The sequence below is a fragment of the Pteronotus mesoamericanus genome, unplaced genomic scaffold, assembly GCF_021234165.1.
Source record: "Pteronotus mesoamericanus isolate MK-2021 breed Mesoamerican mustached bat unplaced genomic scaffold, CSHL_Meso_final contig_347, whole genome shotgun sequence".
Lineage (NCBI taxonomy): Eukaryota > Metazoa > Chordata > Mammalia > Chiroptera > Mormoopidae > Pteronotus > Pteronotus mesoamericanus.
In genome coordinates, this window is record NW_026555137.1 from 18,863,013 (window position 1) to 18,887,607 (window position 24,595).

At 49.8% G+C, this 24,595-nt stretch overlaps 1 protein-coding gene across 1 annotated transcript in view; it reads left to right on the plus strand.

Moving 5' to 3' along the window:
* The window catches only part of KCNK1 (potassium two pore domain channel subfamily K member 1), a 34,071-nt gene extending 17,423 nt beyond the window's left edge, over positions 1-16,648 (plus strand). The window contains exons 2-3 of the mRNA XM_054576756.1: positions 12,098-12,493; positions 15,453-16,648. Coding sequence (XP_054432731.1) covers positions 12,098-12,493; positions 15,453-15,712 — 656 coding nt within the window. The 3' untranslated portion in view covers positions 15,713-16,648. The remainder of the gene's footprint in view (positions 1-12,097; positions 12,494-15,452) is intronic.
* Positions 16,649-24,595: the final 7,947 nt, after the last annotated feature.

Sequence of the window (24,595 nt, forward strand, 5' to 3'; positions counted from 1 at the left end):
CCTGGCCGCCCTGTGAATGAGTGACGCCCACAGCGCCCTGCTCGGCTGTAGACTGGCGTGCGTGGCTCCTGCGGTGGAGGCCGTCCCGCTCACACGTAGCCTTCGCCTTCCCTGCTGCCTCCGGTTTGTCCTTGTTGTTTTGGGTAACGGCCTACAAAACAGGTGATACCGCTCACTGTTTGGGCAACGGAGACGTAAGCCTAAGGAGCATGAGTTTCCTCTGACCAAAGTCTTCAGCGGCATTTTTTCATTTGTTTGGGTTTTTTTTACCCATGCGCATCTTTACCCTGGTGTGTGGGTCTCTGATTGGGTCCCGTCCTATGGACCCGGTGAAGAGGCGCAGGGGCGGGGCTTGCGTTTCTCATTCTCGGGGCCCCAAACCCCGTCCGGAATCCAAGGAAGGGGAACGTCGGCTTCGCATAGCGCTTGCCCGCCCCTGCCTTACACAGAGCGTTTTTAACCTCTCATTCGGCCTCTGATAACTCACTGCTTTGCATTTTTTAAACTGTCCTCTCTCTGTTTCTACATCTGTATTTTTCATAAGGGAGAATTTTGTTTCTTTGAAGAACATGTGGCATCTAAGTGTTTGGTATGTAACACATGTGTCAGACCATTACAACCAAAGTGTGTCCCTGCTTTGGGGGACGGACATGAGAGAGGCTGACTTTCCAACGTGTGCATTGCCTGTGAATCCATTTCTCTCCTAAGAGATACCTCCTTTTTTACCTCCCGGCTTCCTTCTAATGTCTGACAAGGTATCGAATATTCTCTGTGTTTGTGTCAAATACTTGATCTTCTCATGAATATTTGGGGGAAGAGAATCGATGCTTTTTAAACTGTTCAGTTTTTGTTTTTTGTTTTTGTTTTTTAAAAAACAGCTTCAAGGCTATCAGTCATCTCCTGACCGTGGCCCTGGGCTCTTTGCACGTTTGCTTGGTTTTGGTTTAGTTGGTACTCCTGACTTTTATTCTGAAAACTCCTTCCCGACAGGTGGTACTGACTGCTGGTCCTGTGCACACGGGTGCCAGGTGGGAACGCCCTGCTGGGGACCCTCTGAGGTGCTCCTCCCCCTCTTGCTGCCTGCGGTTGCTAAGCTGGGGTTTAGGGATGAATGAAAGAGAGCCTGATTAAAAATTGAGCGCTCCAAGACATCACTGCTATTCCTTGATGGTCTCCTGTTTCAGATGAGGGCTGCAAAGGGGGCCGTAGCTTCAGCGCCAAAGAGATGGGAGTTGAGACTTCCCTAAACAGAAAGACTGGAGCCCCCACAAGTGTGTGGGAAGCAGCTGTGAGAGAAAACCATATGGTGCTGTCTGAAGAGTTAAACATTTGTTGGTAACATTTGAATAAATTGGAAATATACTCCTTTGGTAAAATGTAACATTTTTGCACCATGGGTAGCTTTGAAAAGGTGTGGAAACACTTATAAGAAATAGCAATTGTGCAATACTGGTATCCATGCGCGGATTGGCTACTCTGAAACTTATCTGTTGCCAGGCGGGCAGGTGAGTAACAAGGAGTCACGTGGATTCTTCCTGCTGGACTCTCAGGCGTGGTCAGGAAGCCAGCCTCGCCCTCCCCCCCTCCCCGCCCCCCGGTGATTGACTTGAATCCAGCAGACTCACTGTGTTTCTAATTCATCCTCATTGGAAGACAAAGCAGATGTGGAAGTAATTCACTCTAGTCAGATGTTCATGGTAAAATGAATTGGCTTTGAAAGTTATTTTCTTATCCTAGGAACTAATTTCCCCGCGGTGGAGATTTGGTAACATTTTACATGCGTGTCTTTAATCTCTCAAGCGGGCTCCCCGTCCATTGCTCGTGAAGAGGCGGTGGTCCGGGAGGCTGTCGAGAATGAAGGTCAGGCCTGCCTCTCTGCCTGTAGCAGCCTGTGCTGGGTCCCAGAGTCAAAAACGAGTAGGATAGAGTCCCAGGGGTCAAGCACAGCTTAGAGAAACTTGCAGACTGGTCACTATAATACAGGTGACTATGCCAATTGAGATCATTTTCTGCTTCAGTAACTCAGAGTGGCTTAAATTGATGTGTGGGCCTGCGGGCGTGGGCGTGTCTTTCCTCTCTCATCTCAAGGCCTGGTTACGAGCAGTGCCTGTTGTTGGTTCAGCCACAGCACGTGGCCGGTCCCCGGTTTCTCTCCGGGCCTGATGCCCCCTCCCTTGGCTTCCTCACCCCCACGCCACTCCGCTCCAGACCAGATGTTTATGACAAAAGCAGGAAAAAATAAAGCTGTCCCCAAACTGGCTTCCCGCCAGCAGGTTTCCACTCATCCCACTAGTCAGAGCTGGCTTCTGGGGTGACAAGGAAAGGAAACGGGTGCTTTGCCAGCCTCTGGTTGGGACAGGAGAGGGAGAAAGGGTCCTGTCAGCCGTGCGGGCGTCACGTTCCAAGTGCCGGGAGAGCACAGGCAGAGACGCCGCCCGAGAGGCTTGGGGACAGGCAGAAAGATGAAAGGGAGAAGCAGGTGAGACGCCCTCAGGTGTGAAGGGCAGGGCACGTTCTGAGCCCGTCCTGCTTCTCTCAGACCCACCAGGGGTCAGCAGTGACCCTGGACAGAGAGGCACCAGAGGTCACCTGAGGGGCCTGAATGCAGCCTTTTGCAGCGAGATACGGTGGCGTGGGGGTGGCCAGGCCAGAGGGGGCGAAGGCCAGCAGGGTCCCACGTACGGAGAGGGTATGAGAAAACCCTCACCCGCAACCCGCAGTGATGGCGGGGACAGGAGACTAAACTGGGGAAATCCTTCCAAAGCCAGTGGCTCCTGGTGTCCCCTGGAATGTTCGTGGTCAGGCAGCAGGAGTCCAGGAGGACTCTGAGGCCACTGTGGGGGTCAGGAGGCCCCCGCTCCGAGCTGCGGGGCGCAGGCCGGGGGCTGTGTGAGGGGCCGGCTTCCAGGGTCAGCCAGGGGTTGTTGGGCGTGGAGGCCTGGGCTTCCGGGAGAAGTCAGGCTCAGTGTACTGGGTCGGCCCAAGAGTCCGCTTAGTTTTTTCCATAAAATAAAAGACATTTTTCATTTTTACCAGTAAGTTTATTGATTTGGATCTTAGAGTATGTTGGCTCTCTCCTGCTCTTGGCTTCTAGTGGGTAGAGGCCAGGGGCACTGCTGAGCATCTTGCAATGCAGAAGACAGCCCCACAGCAAAGAAGTATTTGGCCAAAATGTCACTAGTACCAAGAAACTTCACAAACCGCCTTTGACACGTTCAATCAGTCACAACACCTTCTTCGCACACTGCACAAATCTTTTTTTGCATTTCAGTTGCGTTTTTACCTTTCTTGAAATAATAAATCATAATACACCAAAAAAGTGTTGTGTATCTTCTTCCATTCTCAGTGTTAAAATGGCTGCACAAAAATTCACCAATTTTGACAAGTTTGTTTTTCATACATGCTGGTATGGCAGCTGTCACAATGCAATCTAACGAAATTGTTTCAAATGAAGTTAAAGACCACTGAGCACTATGCTAGAGCCATCATATGGAAAAACGTAATGACCTTTTTGGCCAACCCAAAACATACATTAGGGGCTTTTTGTATGTGTGTGTGGGGGGGGCATGTAAGGTGAGGTGAAGTTAGACGGCTCGATGGGCGTTCCGGGAGCGGGGGTCCCAGTCAGTGCACAGACTGGAATTTGCGCCCATGTACGAGTTCATAGGTTCACATTCCCTCCTAAAGTGCAGCCTCCTCTCTGACGACCTCCTGTTGTTAGCACACCGCTCTCTGGAGCGGGATCCCCTTAAACAAGTGCTTCTCTTTCCTTCTCGTGTCCTCACACTGGGATGCCTGTGGTTACCCGTCTGCACGGCGACCTGGCCTCCTTCGATGTGGGTGGGCTGCCCGCGGGTCTGGAGCAGGGTGGCAGGAGGAACCTCAGCGGTGCCGGCTCTATTCCTCTTCTCTCGGAATGGGGACCAGGTAGATCAGAGGCAACCTGGCCACTCCCCCCGGGTTGGAGCGAAGGGAGCAGAGGCCTTGAGAAGTGCCTGGAGTAGCCCGAGGCAGAGGCAGCGCTGGCTAAGAAAACGAGCTGGGCCCCCCTGAAGCCTCCTCCTTCCAGGTTTGGGGAAGGACCTGGAGGGTATTCACCCAGGTGGCCTGGCCCTCCCCTGGGGCCTCTGGGTCTCCAGGGCTGGGGCCCACGTTTCTGGGAGATCTGGGCATGGAAGAGCCAAGCCCCTTGGCTATTGTCGGGTCCCATGCATCTGGGAGTGTTGCTGTATCGACAAACGCAGGCCTTCTCTAGCTCTTGCTTCCCACGGAGTCGGCCACCGCCCCTCCTCCATTTTCCCTTGTGCCCCCTCCCACAGCCCCTGTGGCTGGATTTATTAGAAGCTTGGGAAACACCTGCGTCCAACCTGCGCCTGCAGTTAGAAGGGGGGTAAACAATTTCATCACACATGTAGCCTCTTTTTCTGTAAAATAAGGACTTGTACACTTATCTCAAAGAGCCGATGGGAAGGTGAAAGGTGAGGATTCCCAACATTCATTTTCTCTGCAGATCACCCTTCCTGGGCCTGAACAGGGAGCAGGACTGGGGACGGTGTGAAGAAGGTTCCAGGAGTGCCAAGTCTCCCTGTGGTTATGCGCGGACCACATCCCCGGACACGTGGTTATGCGCGGACCGCATTTCCTGACACGTGGTTATGCGCGGACCACATCCCCGGACACGTGGTTATGCGCGGACCACATTCCCTGACGCTCTTGAACGCTCTCAAATGCTCCCACCCATTGCTACCCCCAGGACCCTAGGCTCTTCCTGGTTTGGCTCCTGGACCAGCCTGAGGCCGGGGCCTCTCCAGGGCCAGGCTCCGGCTTTGCTGTCCATCCGCGTTAAGTGTGCCTGTTTACTCTGATGCTGTTGACTTCTTGCTGGTGATCCTGAGGGAGCTGCCCTGCCCAGCTCAGTCAACCCTAGATAACAGGAGGCTCACCTGTGAGGGTCCCGTACAGCCCTGCCGGTCCGGGCCCACCCGGCACCTCCTTCTGCAAGCGCTCGCTCTCCGAGCTTCTGTCCCACTGCCCTGGGGGCGCCAGGGACAGCGCCCTGAGCCTGCTGAAACCGCTCAGGCTGCAAGCCTGTTTATTTTGCCTGTCCTTTCCTGTGGAAACTACAATAACTGTGACTGCCTGGAATTCTGGGAAAACAGTACTAAAATGTGCAATAATTTGGTTATAATCCCATATTGGGTTGTGGGTCATGTGTGCCTTTTCGTACCCCCTGGTAGCCTACCAAGGACATTAAATGACAGTGTTCAGGAAATGGTACAGCTGGTATTTGGGAGGTAAAAAATTGCTACCTCATTTTTTCCATAGGAACATGTACACATCACTGTGATGATTAGCAAAACACGCCCTGTCTGCTGTGTTCTGTGCTGTCCTACTGCAGCATGTGATACCTTCCTGTGAACGTGACTCAGTTTCAGCCGAACAGCGTGAGTGGCCCTGTCGGCACCTGGCAAAGCCAGGCCCCTGCACAGGACAGGGCACCCGAGGCTGGCTGGCAGCCAGGCACTGGCCAGCTCCAAAGGAAAGGCAGGAAGGACGGTGGATTGTTTGAAAAACTTTATTCAGCATATGTATTTCAGAATTTTGGTCTCACAGAGCAGGGCTTCATAAGGCGAGGCTGGCTTGCAAGCACACGCAGCTGCCGGCATGAGAAGACACGGCCACAGGGAACGCACGCCTTAAAAATATGAAGACAAATGTGTAAAAGAAAGGTTCATTATCATGGGAACTCTAGGGCTGAAAGAGATCATTTAAACATTTAAAAATTAAACAGTAGCCCTGGCTGGGGTGGCTCAGTTGGTTGGGCTTCGTCCCACAGAGGGAAAGGCCAATTTGATTCCCGGTCTGGGCACATGCCTGGGTTGCGGGTTCAGTCCCCAGTCGGGGCACATGTGAGAGGCAACCGATCAATGTTTCTCTCCTTCTCTTTGTCCCTCCCTGCCTCTCTCTGAGATAAATAAATAAAATCTTACAGGAATTAAATGAAATAAAAATTAAATAGTAAACAGTGCCGGGGAAAAGAAAACGTAGAAATGAAATAATAGGTACCAATTAGAGGTAAGGATTATTAGCATTACTAGAATAAGCACCTTTTATAGAGTCCCAGGCAATGAACCCCGACAATTGCCCATCTTAGAAAACAAAGAATTCATAGTAGGAATTCCTGAACTGGCCAAATTGCTTCCTTAAAATTAAAATCAGAAAATTAAACATTTTTAATTGGATAATTTGTGACAAATGGTCAATAAGTAGATAGGAACCAATGAAAAAACTACCTGTTGAATCAGAATCATTGGTACAAAAGGAGTTGTTTGTGCATAAAAGGTTGTAAGCAGAACCTGGAAAGCCAAGAGAGAAAATGACTGCATTGCCAAGAAGCCCTTTGTTAAATAAACAAATACTGTACACTTCTTACGGGGATACAGCAAACTGTGTCCTCTTACAGTTTTAAGTGAGGAGACCAGGGGACAGAAGCCAAGGGAAGGTGTGAAAGCCTGTGTTTCAGGGCAAAGGGCCAGTTCTCACCGGGAAGTCACAGTGCCCCCTACTCTGCCGGAGCGGGGAGCCACCAGCTGTGCCTGAACGGCTGGGCGTGGCCCCTGCCAGGGGCCGGGCGGGGTTCCAGCGTCAGGGGACTCAGTCTTAGGTTTCTGAGAATAAGCTCTCTTTTGAGCTGGAAATTTGTGTAGCATCTAAGGCTGGAAGGGAATGGCAGAAATCATGTGATCCGTTGGCATACTCTTACCAGGGATGACCTCTGAGGTAGTCTTTGACCTGTTGTTGCTCACAGTGAGAAATTGGATTCACCCTAAATGCCCGTCAACCGGGGGATGGTTAAAAGAGGTAGGGTGCTCACCTAGCGTCGAACATGGCGTTTAAAGAAGTCCTCATGCGTCTTGGGATGTGTTGTTCAAATGCTTCATCCTGTTCTTTGGAAGTTTTATGATGAAAATATACTATATATCGAGTCACTGGTAATTTTTACAATGAACAATTTTAAAAATATTTTTTGTTGATTGATTTTAGAGAGAGAGAGAGGAAGGGAGAGAGAGGGAAAGAGAAAGAGAGAGACATGGATTGTCATTTCCCTCGTTGATGCATTCATTGGTCGCTTCTTATGTGAGCCGACCAGGGACTAAACCTGCAACCTTGGGTATCCCGACCATGCTCTTACCAACAGAGCTACCAGGCCAGGGCAATGAACACTTTGTATTTCAGCTGTGACCTGATACAATGTTTACATTTGTCTCTTGGAATGTAACCAATCCTCTGGGCCACCAGCCATCGGATCTCATTTGACTGGTACTTCTGCAATTGCGTGTTGACACTATGTTGACACGCAGGGACTCTGTGTGGAGGTATCATCATCTAAGTTAGTTGAAGAGGAAGGCAAGAATTTTATTGGGCTCTATTCTGTACTTAAATCAGTGACGTTGTTACTGCCACAGAAACTCTGCTTTCCGTGGTCACCACTAATCTGTTATGATTTCTAGTTTTTCTGTCATTGTTGAGGACAGTACCCTGTCCTTGTCTTCACCGAGGACCCGACCGCTTACCACCGTTGCCCACCCTTGCGGCTGCCCACCTGGAGGTCGGCGTGGGGCCCCCATGCCGCATGCCCACACTCTCTGGGCCTTGATGGGTTTTGTGCTGGTGCACCTCCCCCACCCGAGTCACCTGGCATCGCGGGTCAGAGTGGCGCGACCTTCGTCCGTCTCCAAGCACTGCTTCCTCTCCTCTTGGTCTCAGGCCCCTCCTGACGCTCGCTGTCTCATACTCAGCTCCTTGGAGCCGTGGGCAAGACACGATTGCTCTTCTCTCGGTGACGGCCAGTGCTATCACCGCATCGCCACGAGCTCCTGAGACGCAATGTTGGGACCTGCATTGACTCCTGAGGCTTCATCGGCCTTTGCGTTGCCTAACACATGTAGGTGGCACAGCAGAAAGACTATGGGCTCCGATTATTATTATGACTCTGAGCAAGTTGTCCGATCTCCCAGAAACTCAGCATTCTCCTTTGTGAGGCAGAAAGAAGAACTAGCATTTGATGCCTGTGAAGAGTCACGATCCTGTGAACACCCAAACCCACACCCCGGCCGGCAACAAGGGGAGACGGTGTTGTTGGGTGCCTTCTTTGTGCGACCTGAGCCGTCATTCCCAATTGCTCGTCCGCTGCCCTCACGGTGCCACACCAGGTGCAACCCCCGCTGCGGAAAATGCCAGGTGTTCTGTCCGTGACATTCAGGCCGTTGGCTGGGACCCTCTAGTTTTTAAGTGCAGAGCGTTAACTGGCCCATCTCTGAGGGGTCCTCTGCGAGGCGAAGAGTCGGGCAGTGTCCTCACTGAGGCTGTCGGTGCCTCTCTCTGGAGGTGAACCAGGAGCCACCTGGGAAAGGTGACGGCCAGGAAGAGCAGAGGCCTCCCGCACGGCTGCGGCTTCCTCCGTCGGGTGCCTCCGGCCATCTGTGCCTCCTCCTCCCAGGTGCTCAGCGTCGCGCGCTGTCAGCCTTTGCCAGCCTTTCCCTCTCTGCTAAACAGACTTCCTTTTATACGCAAAGGAACAGACGCTGTACGCTCCTTGTCATGTCAATGGCATGGATGGGCGGTGCGGGCAGAGTTCATCTGTCTGCGGGTCTTGGAAGAGTATTGCTGTAAAAAAGGGAATTGGGAAGACCTGTCACATGCAGAGTATCTGTGGAGAGAAAAGGTTATTTCAAGCAAAAGGTAAGTTGCAGAAAAAGTCAGCCACCCCTGATGCCTCTTCATTGTCATGCCCCAAGTTTCCACCCTCCTGAATTTGAAGTCGCTTATGGCCACAGTGTCACCACCGTCTCTGCATCGGAGGGCGCTGTGGCCGGGAGCCCGGAGAGCCATCATCTCCTTCTCGGAGGGCCCACAGTCGAGGGGAGGAGGGAGAGCGCGAATAGGCGCCAGTCCAGGATTGCAAAGTCAAGTTGGTTCTACAGAAGAGGGACATGGCCGCTTATTTCAGCATCTCGGGTTGATTTCAGAGGTTGCCATTCTTGTAGAGCTTTTTTTTCCTTACCACGTATCAAACTGACTTATAGAAAATATATACGTGTACCTACCCTATCCTACTAGATAATGTGAATGAGAACAGGCATTAGTTACCTGGGCAGGGTCACAGCCAGCGGGGGGAGGTGCGTGTGCCTCTGAGAAGAGCATCTAGTCCGTGGGAGGCGCTGTGCGTCGGTGCCTCGCTCTCAGGCGCTGAATGGGCCCCCCGGAGGTTTCTGCCTTGGGCCGCCTTCAGGGGGACTCCCACATGGGACAAGCCGGCAGAGCGCCCGCCCCGCCACCGCCTGGACGTCAGCTGGCAGGGTGTCAGGACGAGTGTGGCCCCACTGCACGTGGACTCGTCCGTGCCTTGCAGGTGCGGAGTCAACAGGAGACCCAGCAGGGCAGGGACGGAGGCAGGAGCACGTGGGCGTTTGCACCTGCGGGTCTCATCTCAGGACCCTGCGTTTTTGAAGTCTGTCTTCCCAGAGCGCTTTATTGTGTTCAGGCTTTTGGGCCCTAAAATTGTACGACTAGCCTTCGAAAAACTTATATGTAAGGGTTATTGACCTTTTGCTAATTCCTTCATGATTTGTGATGATTTTAAAATACAAGCTTTGCTTGATCATTGATCTGGGGGTTAACTGACCAAACGAGAGTACATCCTTCACCCCCTCATCAAAATTCCGCAGGACCGAGGCTTCCGTCCCAGCACGAAGCTTCTGTGGCCGAGAAGGGCCGGCGCCCGCGCAGAGGGCGGTTTTTCTGCGTGGTTGGCACTGAAGGTGTGAGAACCCAACGGAGAGGTGAATCTTACACTTACTTTCCATTAACAAGACGATGTAGACATCCGGGGAAGAAGTGGTTGTCAGTAAAGATCGGCACGGTGCTGGTTGTAATCTCCTGGTGGGAGGAGATTACTGGCCTGGCGCCAGCACCGCAGGAGAGCTCTGGAGTCGGGCGGTGATTCTCTCTATTGCTTGGTGAGAACATCGCGGTAAATGGAGATTTAGATCCTTCTAATAAAAAGAGCTATCCTCATTTGAGAGTAAAATTTATATATGAAGATATTTTAAAACTACTAATTTATTTACTCACGACTGGAACCAAAATCCCGTAATTTATTGGAACAGATGGTACGGAAGAGGTAGGCTGGGTTGAAATCAGTGTGTTACGCTCTTAGGAAAGATCGTTTATAAAAATTCTGTAAGGAAACGTATGAAATCATGGATTTAAAGGCTTTTTACCCAGTTGCACTGACTCAACTGATCTTGTGTCCTCTACGAAGTCCTGCTGAGGGGGAGCCCACCGCCCGCAGCTTCTGCCTCGGCGCTCCTGTCTCCCGGGTACAGGCTTCTGCAGCCAGACTTGGGACGAGGCCCTTTCCAGTCGCCTTTGTTATGGCGAAATACACTTCCATCTTCAGGGTCTGTTCCCTCACATCTCTGACCAGTAGATCGCCCTTCCTCGGTGGGTGGCGTGGTCGGAGCTCTGGCTGGCCCGTCCTCGGTGATGTGAGCCGCTCCCCTCCCCGAGCTGTCTCCTGCCTGTCACGTTGTTCCCTCAGAAGCCAACCTTGGACTTTCTGCTGCTTCCTTCCTTCTGTGGTGCGAACATCACCCACATGCCTCCACCCCCTCCTGTTGCCGTCTCTGGGCCCTGGAACGTGCCCTCCAGCCCCGTTGACCACACTGCCACTCGGGGCAGGATTCCAGGGGCAGCCGGTGTTGCCAGGACCCCACGGACCCGGACCCATGCTCGGAACAGTTGGTCGTAATCCTTCTGAGAGTCTCGGCTCTGGAATCTCTCCACAGGAAAATGCACGCGTGTTTAGATGCACACATTGCACACGATTTCAGTGGGTCCCTGGGCTCCCTGTGGCTTGTTCGTAACCCTCCCGCCTTCTGGGACGCAGACCGGCGGCCCTGCCACGGTGACGCTGTGCATGCAGGGCCGGGGGAAGATGCGCAGCCACGTGGGCCTTACCCAGGGGTGGGAATAAAGCCAAGATTTAGGGGGTCTGGAGCTGAACATTTTCCAGAGTCATTTCTTTTTAAGCAGTATGGATATATTTAAGAGGTCAGATTTGGAAACCACCTTTCAATTGTAATTGCAGATGTGAGGTTTTTTCCAGAATCCAATTTCACACACAAATGCATTCAGTTGTTTTCTTCCCTGAACTGACTTGTTCAGACATGTCGGTCCTTCCGGGATGAAGTGCTGGCGAGATTCTTGAAGGGCCCCACGCCCTGCTGGGTGCTCTCTGGCTGGCGGGGGTGGGACCTGCTGGAGTCGGAGCAACTCAGTCCTGGTGGAAAGCGAAACGCATGTTTGCTGTGACTGTTGGCCTTGACACGTGTGTCTTTAATGTTTGTTTTGTGGAAGTGATGGCATCTTAGAACCATCACTATGAACCTATGGAAATGACAAGAGGGAAAAGATGGTTTTCTGAATGTGCCATTTATCCAGATAACAGAGCCAAATATTTTAAAAGAAGTGCTCGAGGCCGTGAGGTGCCGCGCTTTAAACTTCATTTCCTCCCTCTCATTTGATGTCTGCGGCTTCGCCGAGTCCACTCATCCTCGCTCCCGCCGTACCCTGTCAGCCTGGTCCTAGTCCCGCACCTTTACCTGTCCGCGGCCTCTGTTAGAACATGCTGTGAGCAGTCCGCTTTGGATGTGCATGTAGACTGGCGTTTGGATGCTAACAAGGATCCTTGTGGGGGCAGCATGGGAGGGGGTCGCAGCAGCTGGAGAAGTAAGTGTCCCGTGATGCATTTTCCCTGCTGGGGTCCTAGCTCGGCCCACAGAACTGCTGCTTCAGCCTGACAGTGAAGTGGAAACCAGACGACTCTGTGTTGCAAAGAGCTGGTAAGATCTTACATGTAGTCGCAGCTTCCCAACGGGACGGCCTCCACCGTGAAATTGACTGTGGTCACCATTACAGGGAGCCTTTGCGGTGTCAGACCCGAAGCCTGGCTCTTCTCGTTCCAGGGGACAGGGACGGGCAGCAGGTATGTGTCATTTAAAAGCGTCTTCCGTCCCGCTCTGCTCCCTCACAGGCTATGGCCACACGGTGCCCCTGTCCGATGGGGGGAAGGCCTTCTGCATCATCTACTCTGTCATCGGCATCCCTTTCACCCTGCTGTTCCTGACGGCGGTGGTCCAGCGCGTCACCGTCCACGTCACCCGCAGGCCGGTCCTCTACTTCCACCTCCGCTGGGGCTTCTCCAAGCAGGCGGTGGCCATCGTCCACGCCGTGCTGCTCGGGCTTGTCACCGTGTCCTGCTTCTTCTTCATCCCGGCGGCCGTGTTCTCCGTCCTGGAGGACGACTGGAACTTCCTGGAGTCCTTTTATTTCTGTTTCATCTCCCTGAGCACCATCGGCCTGGGGGACTACGTCCCCGGAGAAGGCTACAACCAGAAATTCAGAGAGCTCTACAAGATTGGGATCACGTGTGAGTACCCGGGCTGCCTGCTGCCCCTTCCCTGTTGGGCGCTGCATGCTCCGCCTCGCCCATGGGTGAGCGGTCACTCATAGACGCCCCGTGGCTTTTTCACTGATTCATGTTCAGTTGTGCCATGTTTCCATAACTATTTCATCGTGACTCCCTTCGGAACTCTTTATGCAAAAATCTTGATTACTGAGAGTTATTTTTCCTGGGCACCTTAAAAGTATTGATCAATTTCTTACTCGTAATAGACATTATAAATCACAGTGTAAAAATGGGCCACAACTTTTAATTTTTAAAAAAAGTTGACCTGCCTTTTTAAATATTTTAAACTAAAAACACAGAAACGAAAACAAGTACTAGGATTGCAGAATGTTACAATCAATCATGTTCTTTAATTCACTGGAAAAATCTTAAAACCATTATCTTACTGTCTGGTTCTTTTTTGGAAGTTTGACTATCTTAACCATTTTCAAAATTTTATATGTGGAAAATAGGCGTTAGATTTCAGATGGCCAGTGACTTAAACTTTTTAAACAACTTTTAAAAATTCAATATGATATTGTGGAAAGCTTAGAAATCCAGTGCCAAGAAAACATTTTGTATGTCCCTTTCCTCTCTTTCCGGGAAACATAGGACCGCATCGTCCCATTCCTGCACTTTTCACTGCTGCCTTATCAAGGGTTTATCGAGGCCCAGGCTTGGGCCGCGTCTTCCAGGAAATCACAGCACACACGCCGGACGTGACGTGCCCTGTCCGGGCCCCGGTGTGTAGTCTCAGCCTGACAAAACCACGTGTGTTAGCATTTCCATGAAATCCCAGGCTCACCCAGGACAATGGCTTCACTCATAACCCCAGTGCTTTGAAGAGTGCCTGGCTACTGTACAAGTTCAGTACGTTTACCAAGTGGTTTCAAGGATGATGTCCTATTTCCCCGAGTTCCCGTAATTACGTTCGATGTCCACATCGTATTTTACCAGGAGGCTAAACCATAATGTAACTGTGCCTCCACTGTCAAATATTTAGATTGCTTGCAGTTTGGGATCATTGTAAATAACTTCAGCAAGTATTTCTGTATGTTTATACCTTTCTACTTTGATACTTTTCCAAGAAGTGGGATTTCTGGCTCAAAGTGAATGAGCCTTTGGGTGACTCACAGGCCAAACCCAGTGCTTCCCAAATGACGTCATGGGTTTCCAAGACTCCAGAACTCCCTGCCCGTGGCAGGACGCGTGCTCCAGGCATAGCGCTGGCCTGGCGGCATGCTGGGCACCCTACTGCACATTTCATAGCACAGATAAACACGCCTCGGCCTTCTTTCCGTCTGCTAGGTAAAATGGGGCCTCCTTATTCTAATTTAATTTTTTTCATGACTCAGGGAAGTTGAATACATTTCTGTAATTATTTTGGTTAGCTCTCTTTTTCTCATGTTAATTCTGTTGTTATGAACTTTGCCCAGCAGTTTAACTTCCTCAGTCTCTCACATAATACTGAATCCTTGCAGAACATTTAAGGCTTGTTGCAATGTGAGCATGGATTTTTGAGGCAGTCTACATAGCGTATGTACTGGCTGGAGCAAATGAATGTTCCCAAAGTTATGTTATTTGTGGACAGGATAAAATCCTACAGCTTTTTTTCCGAATCCCCATGAGTGTTTTTATCAGCAGTTAAGAGTTTGACTAAATAATGGATAAAGGAGGAGGGGACTTGCCAATTAGCTTGATCACCAATGTCTTTGCTATTTCTAAAATATACTATGTTATCAATACCTAATAGCCAAATTCTAAAGGTACTAGAATTGTGTTACTTTATATTCTTAAGATAATCAGTCTCCTTATTCCTAGTATGCTGCCAGTTCTAGCTTTCCTAGTTCATTTATTTTCTTGAAAATCTCAAACACTTTACCACTGGGATGTGAAATTGGGGAATTTTGTTCTTAGAGTTTTCATTTTCTGCTCCTTTCCCGGATGAGAATTCTTTTTCTGAAAACTGGTTTTAAACATGTTGAAACTGACTTAAAGCTACCAGTTTCCCATCACAGATGTCAAGGAATAGCAGTTTACCTAAAGCAACAGGCTGTCTTTTATTTTTGAAATAAGAATCTGGTAGAGTTAGTTAATGAATGGTCCATGTGCCCCAGGAAAATAAATAAATAAATAAAAGACCATCACCTACTGCAAGCTGACTTTGCTGCAGGATCATGGTGGAAGTCTCACTAGCCACACACAGAGCTAGTTGATATCTACATCAATTTTTTAAAAAAGATTTTATATATTTATTTTTAGAGAGAGGAGAAGGGAGGGAGAAAGAGAAGGAGAGGAATATTAATGTGTGGCTGCCTCTCATGTGCCCCCTGCTGGGGACTTGGCCCACAACCCAGGCCTGTGCCCTGACTGGGAATCGAACCAGCGACCCTTTGGTTCGCAGGCCGGCACGCAGTCCACTGAGCTACACCATCCAGGGCTATGTATATAGCAATTCTTAAAGGAATTCTTATCTAGCTTAAATGTGATTTCTGTTGCTGAACTTATTTGGCAGCGGGGTGATGAGGAAAGCCCTGAATGCCTCAAAGGTGTCCAGCTGTGTTGTGAACACTTGTGATAAATCACAACTCTTTTAAAACACTGGTGTTTTGAAAGCCACTGCTTAGGAATGGGAGGTGGAGAGCCCCACCCCCGGAAGGTTGGCCTTGGGTGAACACAGTGTTATTCCTAACAATTCCACATTAACCCCAACTATTTCATTTTTCTCAAAAATTGCACCATGTGATTCTGAACAATCCAATTTTGTGGAAGTCACTCCTCAATTTTCTCTGGGTCCCCCCGCCCCGTACTGAGCCCTGGAATCCAGAGTGCTCCCAGAAATGAGAGACGTGGCGATGAATGGATTCATCCACAGACACTTGCGGCGTGACTCGGTTTATCCTGACTGGGTCCCACTGAAACGCACATTCTTCCCACACAGGCTACCTGCTGCTTGGCCTTATTGCCATGCTGGTCGTTCTGGAAACCTTCTGTGAACTCCACGAGCTGAAAAAATTCAGGAAAATGTTCTACGTGAAGAAGGACAAGGACGAGGACCAAGTGCACATCGTGGAGCATGACCAGCTGTCCTTCTCCTCCATCACAGACCAGGCAGCCGGCCTGAAGGAGGAGCAGAAGCAGGACGAGCCCTTTGTGACGCCTCCGTCGCCCGCCTGCGCCGACAGCCCCGCTAACCAGTGAGCTTTGTGCGGGGCTTTATCTGCGGCGCCAGGTCACGCCCGGAGCGAGGGGCTTTGCTTTGGTCATGTTTTTGACAATGCCAAAATGATATTTTAAACAAATATCTACTGTTTGTAATGTTAAGAACAAAACAGGAAAATGGGACAAAGGAAGCTTTTACTCTGGAGGGCTGTCACTATCTGAGGAAGTGGGATCTGTACCTGTAATTCCTATGCGACAGAATTGTCTAGATTTACTGTCAGGTGAAGGGTACTTGAAGCGGTGTGCTCTGTGGATAGAAGCAGATTTTATACTTTAAATTGGGGACTTTCGGGTTTGCATTGAAATCATTTAGCTGATGGCTAAATAGCAACATTTATATTTAAAAGCAAATAAAAAGCATAGAGATTTGTTTTATAAGTAAGTTTATGTGGACTGGTTTGCATGCGCCCATCCAAAATGATTATTTTTGTAGAACCTAAGTTAAACCTACTATTTATAATGAATAGGTCACCATTAACTGTCTACATATAAAAATATAAATATGTTTATATCCTTTACATATAGTTCAGGTCACCAGATCTCAGCAAACTTCTTAACCCAAGATTATAGTTATTTTTTTTCCTCTTGATTTCTCTTTATACTAAAGAATCGAGAGTTGCTGCAATAAAACAAGAGGAATAATATAGTGAAGAGCGAATGCCTATAGTATTCTGCCACCATAAATGTTTCCACCCTCTTGCAATAAATAGTGTGACAATATCAGGTGTCTAAAATGTCTGTAAGCATTTCTCTGGAGGCGGACAAGTCACATAGAATACAGTTTGTGAACTGGGTTGAGATGTTTGCTTTGAAAGTGCACTGTGACTTGCAGTCACCTAGACTACAACACAGAATGTGACCGTAGAAGCCCCACATGAAGAGACTGTCAAATTTACCTGAGAATTTTTAAATTTATAGACCAAAAGAAATAAAAATCATAGCTGGTTGCAATCTTACGCTTTAATATTTCAAGAAAAGCTTTCTTCTGTGTAGGTTACACATACGAACTCCTTGATAGAAACCGTAAGGGCAGCATTTCACTGAGGTACCAGCACACGAGTCAGGAGAGAAAATCAGACAGACCCCGTGTGACAACTGATGCTCGGTGACCCGCTGGCCACGCCTCCCCTCCCACAGGAGCCGCCCCAGGGGTGGCGCTGGGGGTGCTGCTAAAACTTACCCCCCAAGGCCAAGCCGCCACACAGCCTCCTCTGGGGGGGCTCATCAGAAACCTGCGCCGCATAGCTCCATGCCGCATCGCTCTGTGCCGTTGGTCCCCGACCCTGACCTGTCACCGCTGTGTCAGCCTTCAGACACTGAATCCCCTGGCTTATGGCAGGGCCCTTCTTTATTGTACAAAATGCCATCTGGGCTCAGCAGCAAAACCCTGACAGGGCTTCCCTGGGCTCCGCAGCCCCCGCGCACCCTGTGCCTGTGTGCTGAGTTGTCCCCGGCAGGGCCCTTCCTTTGGCACCTCCCAGCCGGTTCTGCTACCCCAGGAGCACGGTTCCCTCTTCCTGTCATGGTGGAAGCCAGCTCTCAGCCGGGCAGGTAATTAGCCAAGGAGCGGGACTCCCTCAGGAACGGGGACGTGCACTGTGGGCACGACGGGATCTGGAAAGCCTGGTGACAGCAGTGGCTTGGAACTGGGCCGAGCGCAGGAGGATGTAAATCACAGAACCGGTGGTCACAGCAGGGGTGTCATTTTTTTATGCAGCGCAGGGAAATGACTGGCCTGCCACCATGGGAGGGGAGTGCAGATCTAACACGGGCCGGCCGGCCTCAAGGAAACGTGCCGCGTCAGGATGTCATTAGCGACAGCGCGGTGCTTGCTCTTCAAAGCTTTTATGAGTCTGCAGAGGATACACTCACCCTTCACACTGGTTCTGTCGTTTTTAATGTGAAGGGTAAGGTACAGAACTTGGAGCACGTTTTGCTTCCCACACTCTGTCAGCTTCTCAATGTCAAGGAGCAGCGTCCCTGGACTTGGCCATTGGCTGAGGGCTAGGCGTTGTCCTGGGGTCCTGAGGGAGGGGCGTCAACCAGAACAGACGCCCCTACTTGGAGGTGAGACCATGAAGATGATGTGAAGGTGAACCACAGAAAGCGTTTCTGAGTGATGAGCAGACGATAAACTGAAGGAGCTGCTGTTGGGCAGGAATGTTCTAGAGGTAGTTCTTCAGAGCTCTGGAATGCCCAGAGTACAGAGAAGCAGCAGAAATCTGAGTCCTCCGAGGACTGTGCTACGGTGTGTGAGTTTAAAGTTCCACGTGTCCTGTGGGTGTGTAGATTTTGGAGTAATGGACACTCCCGCGAGGAGAGAACACGTTCTCAGCCTCTCAGAAGCCAGAGGGATGGGCACTGGGGATCTGACAAAGGAAATCCATGGGACAGAGTGGCCCAGGTGACCCCACTGATGAGGCTAGTTTCTCTCAGTCATTATCATGCCCCTAAAAGATTGAAAAAGGGGTTTGCTCTGAAGTGGCAGAGGAAGGTGAATGGGAGTAAAAGGGAAGTTTTCTGAACAAATCAATATGGTGACTTCAGGAAAACTGGGAATGATCAGGTTACTAAGACATGGAGTCACTTCTTTGCCTGGAAAACAGTCACACCCACACTTTCTACAAACCATCCCCCTGCGCCTTTTGGGAAATGAATGCGGAGATAATTACAAATGTGCAGACACACCTCAGGATAACAGAAGGTCAATGCAAAGCCTTTAACCCTTTGAAGGTACCAACAGCACACTGGCTTCTTACTAAAGCGTCTAATGTTTGCTTCAGATAAGAGTTAAGCGTGCATTAGAAGGTGGTAACTGGCTGTCTCTTATTCGGAAATCAGCGCACAGGGCTTTCTGTCACATGATACACTCATTCTGTGATTGGCTGTCAAAGCTGGGATGCTGAGGAGAGCCGTGATCCAGGCCCATATCTCAAGTCAGGAGAGGTGTGCTTTTTGGGTCAGTTTCATGACCAAAGGGATCATTCTTGGCAAATTTAGAATCAAAAGTTCCTTAGAAAGCTGAAATTGAAATAGTACAGTATTTATCATTTACTTTATTTTACTATGCCCCGTAAAATCTTAAATCTGTCTCTTCAGTACATATCAGGTTTTCCCTAAAGTGATGGATGATTTTCCAAGAGTTTCACTTTATGAAAATTTGGTGCTTCTAAGCCTCTTGTGTGAGGCAAAACATGAAAGTGTTTGCTGAAGACAGCTTTCCAGAAATCTCACTCACCTAAAGTGTGCGGTCAGGCAGCGTCAGCTTTCTAACAGAGTCAGGAACCCGGCTGTGTTGACAAATATGCCTTTAAGTATTTTTCACAGCCTGGCCGTAAAGCCCCTTCTGGAAGAAGTGAGCCCCTCTTTGCTTCACTCAGAGCTTACGGGTACGGCACACACTTCTCATAGAATCACCACTCTGGCTTCCCAACCCACAGAGTACAGACAGCGTTGCCACTCAGTTGTTCTCAGGGTCTGTAGAAGCACACTTTTCAAAAATTCTCTCATGGCACAAGTTAAAAAAACCACACAACTACTAGCAAAACAGCCAGGTAAGGGGTTAGGCCGTTCCTAACTGACCACTTGAGGGGCCTCATGCTCTCTCCCTGCACCCTAATTCCCGCTCTTATGCTTTGAACAAGACAATAAAGAGGGAGCCCGTTTAACCCTAGACACCCCTGCCTCCCGGACTCTAATAAAGGCAGAGCCCCCGGTTCGTGCGCTGTCTCCACCTGCGACGTCACCGCCGTGTGGCCCTGGATGTGTCACACACCCTGCGGGATCTGAGGGTGATGACTTGATCCTCCAAGTTCCCTGGTGGTTTTTGCTGTGGCGTCTCCTGCAGTCAGAGCAAGAGCCCCAGGGCCTCAGCGTCCTTAGCCCGTAGGCACCGTTATCAGTCGGCTAGGACCAGCACCCCATCGTCATTTATTCAGCTCAGCTTCATTATGTGAACTTTCTGTGCCAATAAAGTTTTCCCTCCTTATCCGCGGAGGGTACGTTCCAAGGCCCCCAGTGGATGCCTCAAACCACAGACAGGACGAAACCCTGTGCAAACCCTAGACACACGTTCCTATGATAAAGTTCAACTCATAACCTAGGCACAGTAAGGGGCTGGCAATAATAGTTGAACAATGATAACAATATACTGTAAACGTTGTGGAAGTTGGCCCTAGTCTTACTCTTAAAACACCTCATTGCACTGCGCTCACCTTTGCACTTTAAGAAAACACGTCGGGGCGGAGCGGAGTTGCCCTCATAACTGCTCCCGGGCTTCGGGGCCACGACGAAGTGAAACGCGTGTGACTCGTACACGAGCGCTGAGACAGGAGAGCCTCCCGTGATCGCCCATTGGCTACCGCATGATGAACAGGTGGGCCCTACGCAGCACAGCGACTCTACACATCTCGCGAGAGTCGCGAGTTTCTGTTCTGCGCCTTAGAGCCGCGCCTGCGCCGTTTGAAACTTACAAAGTGTTTATTCCTGGAGTTTTCCACGTAGTATTTTCCGGGCGAGGCAGACCGCGGAAGGCGGAAACTTGGGCTAAACGGGGACCACGGGGAGGATTGGGAGCCTGACACAGTGGCGGGGAGCGCGGGGCCGGCTCACCTGTCGCCCCAGGTCGGGCCCTTGCGGAGCCCCGGCTGCACCGAGCTCCAGGTCACGCTCCCCGGGGTGGTGAGGCAGGTGCGACCGTGACCGACTCCCTTGGCTCCGGTGAGAACTGGAGAAGGGAGCCCGGGAGGGGAGGGGAACCGGGGCAAAGCATGACCGGTCGGGTTACTTTGAGCTAGAGAACTCAGTGGGATGCGTTGCCTGTAGAGCCCACCGCTTGGCCTGCGCGGAGTTATGGGCCTGTCCCAGGGCGCAGGGAGCCCCGCTGGGGAGGAGACAGCGAGGCTCGTCTGCCTTCTGGAGGCCGCAGATCGGACTTCGCGTCGGTGCAGGCGGAGGGCTGGGAACAGCCGCCCTCGCGGGTCCGGGGAGGCCTCTTCCTGCTGGGAGAGCCTGGGGCTCCAGCGCCAGCGCGTTCGTCCTGGGAGCCGCTTTGCTTTAGCAGCACTGCCGGTGTGGCCGCCCCGAAGCTGGAGAACAGGATTTGGCTTTGAGATCTTCCAGCCCTATGCCTGCCTGGAAATGGAATGAAAGAAACTTCTGCAGGTGTTCTCCTCCCAGGAGGCATTATCGATTTTTCCGAGCCGCTCTCTAACCCCTGGACCATTCATATTTCTCTTTACAATAAGAGTCTTTCTAGGAGAGACCAAAAATATCAATGACTACCTCTAGGGTAGATTTATTAACCTATTCAAATGTTAGCCTTCCTTTGGCAAAAGCAAAAAACCCATGCCCTTTTTTGGTGTAACTAGAATTTCAAAATACTGTCTCTGCTTGAGGAATGAGGGGCTGCAGGGTGGCCGACAGGGTGGGTGTTTGCTTCCCACGTTCGTCAGCCCCGTGAGACTCCGAAGCGCTGCGGGCGGGGCCCTTCCCATCCCCGCCCCTCTCCCTCCGCTCAGAGACACTCACTGCTCTGTGGGGCGGGCAAAGCACATCCACCCGCTGCGCTTTACTCCAGGAAAGAGCCCCACATGGGACGCAAAGGCAGGTGTACGTTTCCACCTGTCAGCTCCGCGGGCCACGTCGTGTCCCTTCTTGGGCCAGACTTGGAGTGGCTGTGGCATCTGCCAAGGGGCCTCACAGAAGGTGAGTCTGTGCGCTCCGCTCTCCATTGGCCTAGAAATCTGGGCGCCCTGGCAGCTGTGAACTTGCTTTGTTTGACGAACGTGAGGGGCGGGGGTGCTCCAAACACTGTGGCCACTGCCAATTAGTTCTGCAGCCCAGGGATTCAGAACCAGGGCTGCCGTGGCCCCCTCCCTGAACTCTGCTCCTGACTCCAGCTGAAGGGCTGGAGCCCTCGAGGGTGCTGTGGCTGAGAGGAAGCTGAGAGGTAAACCCAGGGCAGAGGCGAGGCAGTGGGAGTGCTGTGCAATGTGGGAGCACCCCCACCCCCATGACCTGCCCACGGCCCCTCCACACTGGTCTCTGGTTAAATTGAACGGCAGCCGTAAACTTGATGTCTTAAACTTGGATGAAATCCATCTGGCAGCTTGCTTCCTCAAAACCTTTGATGTGAGTTTCTTTCATCAAGTGTAGATGGTCTCACCACCACCTGAGAAGTTCTGACACTTTCACACTGGTATCGGTGACTTCATTTAAAACGAGACTGGTCCGTCCTAAGACAATGAATTCTTTGCAGGCTTTGCTACAGGGGGCCTTGGGCCAATCAGTCTCACTGTGTAGGTTTCCTTGGCCTCATCCCCAGCTTTGCTTCCCCTTCTCATTTTTTTTTCAATTGAAATATATTTGACATACCGCATTGTGCAAGTTGACGGGGTACAGCATGTTGATCGGATGCCTTTGTATATTAGTGTGATTGCTGTTGTATCGTTAGCTAGCCCTGCCGTCATGTCACATAATTCTTTTTTTGTGGTGGGAATAATTAAGACCTAATGTCTTAGCAAATAAAGATAAACTTAGAATTCTGCATCCAGGAAGATGCAGTAGAGATACATTTCTCGATTCCCCCCACTAACTACACCCCTGGGCGTTGTCTATAAAATAAACAGAAGGAGACTCTGAAAAGTGGAGTGAGGAAGGCAGACCAGCCATGGAACTCGGGACCCAAGGAAGACACATCAGCCAAACACCACAGAAAAACCTGTGGTCCCACCTTGTCCTTGCCGGCGAAGACCGAGTGGGAAGCCTAGGCTTCTACTCTAACCTGACTATCAGGAGGCATGCTAACCCCTACCTGGGTGGTTTCAAAAAAAGCCAAACAGAAGCTGGGAACTGCTCACTGGGTGGTAGTGACCTGCACTTACTACCCGTCCAACACACACACATGTTCACAGTATGAACCAGTAGAGCCAGACGTCCACCCTGCAAGTACTGATGATTCTCTCCTTCCTCCTTCCTCTCCTGCTGGGGTGGTGTCAGAGAAAGCCTGCTAGACAGTCAGGACTTTCATCACCACCAAGCTGTAGCGGCCTGGAGACCATGTGGGAGCCAGAATTCCCACCCCGATCTAGAAGTAACAGCGAGCCCCCTCCTCTCATGAGGACAAATGGCAAACCTGGACTTCCACCCCCTGTTAGTAATGAAATGGTGCCCTTCACCTTCCTTTGCCGAAGCTGTGTCAGAGGAAACCAGCTAAAACAAAGTTTAAATAAGATGCAGTCTCATTACATAAAATGAAAATACTCAGGCTGAAAAGCACTCACAAAAACAACCTGGAAGACATCAAACTGAATAAAAAAAAAAAAGCACAGCTGGCAACATTAACATGACACAGATGTTTGTTAGAATTCTCTTGACAAAGTTATTAAAGCAGCCACCATAAAATGCAGTTATGAACATGCTTGAAACAAATGGAACAAATAGTCTCTGCCAAGAGAGGGAACTTTACGATAAAAAGCACATGCAAAAAGACCTGCAGTTAACAGTGTACTTAACGATGAGACCGTGCTTCCCTCCCTAAGTTGGGAACCATGCTAGGGTGTCTGCTCTCACCGCTTTTATTCACCACAGTTCTGGGCACTGTGGCTGGTGCAATAAGACAAGAAAAGGAAATAAAATGAATACATACCAAAAAGGAAAAAATAAAACTGTCCCTATGTAAAGGTGGCATGATGGTCTAGACAGAAAATCCCGAGGAATCTAACAAAAAGGGAAAAAGAAATTTTAGAACTCACATGCAAAGGAAGCCTGGTGCCTTACCTTAATACCATATACTAAAATTACAGTGAGTCCAGGACCTAAATGTAAGTTAAAACTAAAACTCTTAGAAGAAAAGAGAAACTTCATGACACTGGATTTGGCAATTATTTCCTGCATGTGACACCAAAGCACAGGCGACAAAAGAAGAAATAGGTAAGTTGGACGTCAAAGTGAAAAACTTCTGTGCATCAAAGGACACTCTCAAGAGTGAAAAGGCAACACAGAGAAGGGGAGAAAATATTTTCATATGCCATGTCTGATAAGGAATTAATACTCAGAATATATAAATAACTGCACCTCTACAACAACCCAGTTAAAATACAGGTGAAGGACTTGAATAGACATTTCCCCATTTCCCCAAGAAGATACTATACAAATAGCCAATAAGCACACAAAACAGGCTCAGAAACCATTGAAAAAAATGCATACAAAACCACAATGAGATACTACTTCACACCCATTAGAGTGGCTACCTGAAAACCCCACAGGAAACAGCAGTTGATGAGGATGCAGGGAAATTGCAGCCTTTGTGAACTACAGGTGGGAGTGTAAAATGGTACACCCATTGTGGTTAACAATGGCAGACTCAAAAAAATTAAAATTTCCACATGATCCAGTAATTCAACTTCCGGGTTTATATTAGAATAATTGAAAGCAGGGAATCGAATAGGCATTTGTACACCTATGTTCATAGCAGTACTGTTCACAATAGTGAAAAGGTAGAAACAGCTAAAATGTTTTATCAGTGGATAAATGGGTAAACGTGGTATACAAATACAATAGAATATTACTGTGTTTTTAAAAGGAAGGAACTTCTTCATCCCAGTGGTATTAACAGTTTTAGTTTTTGCTATATTTAAACAAGGTCTGTTAAACTTTATAAAAATTAAGTTAAAATTTATTGTACACATTGTCAAAATTGGGTGGTACGGGTAGAGAGCTAGACATGTTAATCAATGGAACAGAGTAGAGAACCCAGAAATAAAGCCACACAAATATGACTAACTTTTGACAAAGGTATAAAAAGACATTAATGGAGAAAATATAGCCTTTTTAAAAAGATTTTATTTCTTTTCAAACAGA